The sequence below is a fragment of the Eimeria mitis genome, genomic scaffold (genome assembly GCF_000499745.2).
Source record: "Eimeria mitis Houghton genomic scaffold, Emh_scaff1233, whole genome shotgun sequence".
Lineage (NCBI taxonomy): Eukaryota > Apicomplexa > Conoidasida > Eucoccidiorida > Eimeriidae > Eimeria > Eimeria mitis.
The window spans coordinates 3,644-7,715 of NW_013568353.1; the positions used below are offsets into that span (position 1 = coordinate 3,644).

The 4,072-nt window shown below is 49.4% G+C and overlaps 1 protein-coding gene across 1 annotated transcript; it reads right to left on the reverse strand.

The window, feature by feature from the left end:
• Positions 1–301: 301 nt before the first annotated feature.
• On the reverse strand, positions 302–3,387 carry EMH_0032480 (uncharacterized protein; the record flags this gene model as incomplete). Its single annotated transcript, XM_013494640.1, is given in 5 exon segments — positions 302–756; positions 987–1,024; positions 1,199–1,386; positions 1,870–3,220; positions 3,224–3,387. Coding segments are annotated over 5 exon segments (2,196 nt in total).
• Positions 3,388–4,072: the final 685 nt, after the last annotated feature.

Sequence of the window (4,072 nt, forward strand, 5' to 3'; positions counted from 1 at the left end):
CCAGCTATGCAGCTAGCNAGCTGCTTAGCTAGCTCCTTGCTATCGATGTAGATGAGCAGCTAGTTGAGCAGCCAGCTATGCAGCTAGCTTGGCAGCTAGCTACGCAGCCAGCTGTGCAGCTAGCTATGCAGCTAGCTGCTGAGCTATTTAGGCAGCTAGCTACACAGCTAGCCGTGTATGCAGCTAGCTCCTGGTGATTCGCCATTCCTTTGGAAGGCAATTGTGTTTGTGTGTGTATGAAACACACATGGTCTCAGCATCAGCGCGGCGTGGATGTGAATAGGGTTGTAATGAGGATAAATTATTTTTTCTTTTGTCTGAGTTGCCTTGCCCTTCGTAGTTCATCTCTTTCTTCTTGGCTCATTTGCGGTGTCGGGAACTCTTCCTCTCGAGGCAGTTTCAGGTTTCCTTCGCCGCTTCTTTCTCTGAATTCTGGTGTACGCAGCTGCAATACATTTTTCATTGTGAATCCCTCAAGTTCACCAAGGTCCATATGATCTTCTCCTTCAGGGATCTCATCTACTTCTTCGCCCGCATACATCAGCACACCGTCATCGCTGTCTTCTTCTTCGTCTTCGTCTTCGTCGTATTCTTCTTCTTCTTCTTCTTCTTCTTCTTCCTCCTCCTCCTCCTCCTGGCCTTCTGCTGCCTGGGGAGTTGCAACTTCTTGTGTTGGCTCTGCCTGTTCCGTTGGTAGTGGAGGCCCATCTACAGCAGTTTGTTGCTGTTCTTCTTCTTGTGCTGGTTCTGGTGGTGCTGCTTCATNAGTGGAGGCCCATCTACAGCAGTTTGTTGCTGTTCTTCTTCTTGTGCTGGTTCTGGTGGTGCTGCTTCATCGGCAGCCTCAGCTGGCTCTTGTTCAGTTGGCTTGGGTGCGACGAGTGTGGGTGCATATTCTCTTTCTGTTGCTAGATATTTTTCTTTGAGTTTCTGAAGAGCTTCTTCTTCAGAGTTCAATGCTTCTTCTCTCTTTGCATATATCATACCTTGCACAAACATATCGTTTCCATACATTGCTCTGTTCCTGAGTGCACCCCATGCAGCATCTTCTAGCATTTCTTCTACTTGTCGTTTTACATCATCTATTGTTTTTCTTTGTAACCTTTGTACAATAGATTCATATACATCATGTCTTGCTTTTACAACAAATATTGCTGCTGTATGATGAATCTGTGCTGCTGGCCTCTTCTCATCCCACCCTTCATACTTCATTCCGTGTGCCTCTACCTCGAGCGTTTCTATCAATTCTTCTGATAGTTCAAGTTTCATCTCCATTTCACTTAGTTTTGCTTGTGTTTCTTCCCATATACGTTGTACTAGTTCCGCGCCAACGCCTGATTCAACTCCTTCTTGTAAAGCAATAAGAAGCTCAGTAACCGTCATAGCCTGCAGCCGATGCATCTCTCTCTGTCTATATAATTCTTCTGTTGCTTCTGTTTCAGCTATATGTAGAGTTGCATTTTCTTTTATCATTTCATCAACAGCTGCAAGATATTTCTTCGCTGCTGGTTCAACGAATGTACGCCAAAATTTCCTTGCGCTTGTATCTTTTGGTTTATATTTGAATGCCCGTGAGGAGAAATCATGGCCTTCTTCTTGAGCATTAAAAGCAATCATATGAAGCTTAGCCATTTCTTTATCTACTTCAAGCAATCGAGCTAAACCAAAAGCAGCAGGGAATCTTAGTCGTTCTGGTAGTGTTTCTTTCAGCTTTTCTATATCTTGTTTACATCTTTCTACGTTTTTCTGTGCTGCTCTTACATCGTTTTCTAATGATGCACGAAGAGTAAACAACTTTGATGCTCTTATATGTTTCTCCTGTAATCTAGCTTTTGCTGCATCTGCAGCTTCCTTTAGGGCTTTTCTTACTTCCTCGCTGCTATCTGTATTAAGCCGGAGTTCGCTTTCTGTTCTCTTTACTTCTAGCTCTTCCCCAGATAAATCAATATCTTTAAACTCCTCACTCAACAACTCTTGCTGCGCCTTCAGCAGCTGTACACGTCGCTGTGCCTCTATAAGCTGAATTTCTTCTTTAAACAGCAACGATGTATCTACGGCAACCCATGTTGTTGGTGTTTTACCTAATACAACAAGTTTTGCTTGAGCTGCATCTATTGCTTCTTGTATTTTTGTGATTTCTCTTTTTAAATCCTCTTTACCTGCAGATATATTGTCTACTTGTTGCCTTTCCTCCAGCACTTGTTGCAGCAATCCAGCTCTTTCCTCTTGTAAGCAAGCAACAGCTTTCTCTAGTTCAGATCCTGCACTACCTTTTGCCCTTTCTTCTGCATTTTCTCCTTCTAGTAACTGAACTTCATTTCTTAAAGCTTCTAATTCCTGCTGTACAGCACTCAGCTCAACAACCTTCCTCTGTACTTCTTGCTTCGCTCCTGCTTCCATTGCAGCACGTATCTCAGCTAGTGATGCTGTCACCTGCTCCTCCTCCTGCGTCCATCGCGCCCACTCTTGTGCAGCTGACTCGAGAAACTCTCCCGCTTTTTCAGGTGTAAGTCCATCGAGCTGCAGCAATGCCTCCAGTTCTTGCTTTGCTGCATCTCTTTCGGCTGCAGCTTTCTCTATTCTTGCTTGAGCTCGAGCTACATTCTCATCACTGCTTGCATGCGCTGCCAGCAACGCCTGTGCTGCACGCGATGATGCTGTTTCCCTTCGTTGCTGCAGCAGCTTCAAAGCTTCCTTAGCTGATCTCTCCCGCTGCAGCAATGCGTCCATCTCTCGGCGGGCATAAGCAGCAGCAGCAGCAGCAGAAACAAGATCCTGCTGCACTGATGCTTTATCTGCATCCGATAGCATTTTCCCTTCCTCTATCTCACGTGCGTATTCTGCTGCTGCTGCTTTCCTCTCAGCTAGAACAACAGACACAGCGAGAACAACAGCAACAGATACAAGCAGCAACAGAGCAGACTGCTTGCCTGACCTCTGCTGCGCCTTTAACGTCATTGTGCTTCTTCTATAAGATTCCAGCATCAGCCGCGTGGATCGCTGCAGTGCTGCTGCATCTCCTCCTGGTGCAGCACCAAGTAACCCCCCCCTTCCTCTTGCTGTCAGGCCCCGCCGAGATGGCCGCACAGACAAACTCCTCATTGTTGCTGCTCTAGCTGTCTTCATCTTTCTTGTTGCTCCTCTTGCTCCTCCTACCCGTCGCTGTGTTGCAACATTTGCTGCACGAATAGGCCTCGGGGGGCCCTCAGGGGGCCCCTGCTGNCCAGAGGCCCCCAGCGATGCATCGCTGCTCACAGCGCCGCATGCAGCAGGGGGAACGCGCAATGCAACCAGAAGCAGCGCCACTACCAGCAGCAGCAGCAGCGGCAGCCGCAGCAACTGCAGCAGCATGCGGCCGCTGCGCACCGTTGACCCTCCACCGCCCATCGCCAAAGGGATTTAAATAAAGACAGAGAGAGGCGCAGCAGTACGACGCGGTGGGTTCGGCCCAAGGTAGCAGCGTTCTGTACTACTGTTGCTGCTGCTGCTGTAGCTGCTGCTGCAGTACAGCAAGCGGCCTGCACCTCCCCTTTCCTCACGCAACCCGCCTGCTGCTTCTGCCGCTGCAGCTGCGACGCTGCTGATGAATGAAGAGAGGCACTGCAGCAGCTTCGCCAGCCCCTAGCTCCGCTCCGTGGAGGAGGGGAACGCGGTCTCCCGGCCTCCCGCTAGGCCCGCCTCCTCCTGAAATAGCAGCTATGTTAAGTGGAGATTGGCTACACTGGGCTGTTGCTGTTGTTGTTGCTGCTGCTGCTGCTGCTCCTGTTGCAGGGAGCGCTGCCTGTGCGAGTCCCCTGCGGGGCTCTCCTGCTTCTTGACGGCCAAGGAGCCCTCCCCCTGCAGCTGCAGCTGCACTTCTTCTTGAGAGAGGGCAGCAAAATTAAAACGAGAAGCAGATGGGCCCGCCGCACCCCACTTTATGCAGCAGCAAGGCTTGTGAGGTGGAGAGGCGGCCTACATGTTTGTTGTAGCGCTGCGGCCGTGGCAGCCAGGGCCTCGCGCATTTCTTTGGTTGGGTTTTGTTGGTTTTATCAACGAAATAAAAGGTATTGTAGGCGTTCCGTTGCCTCTG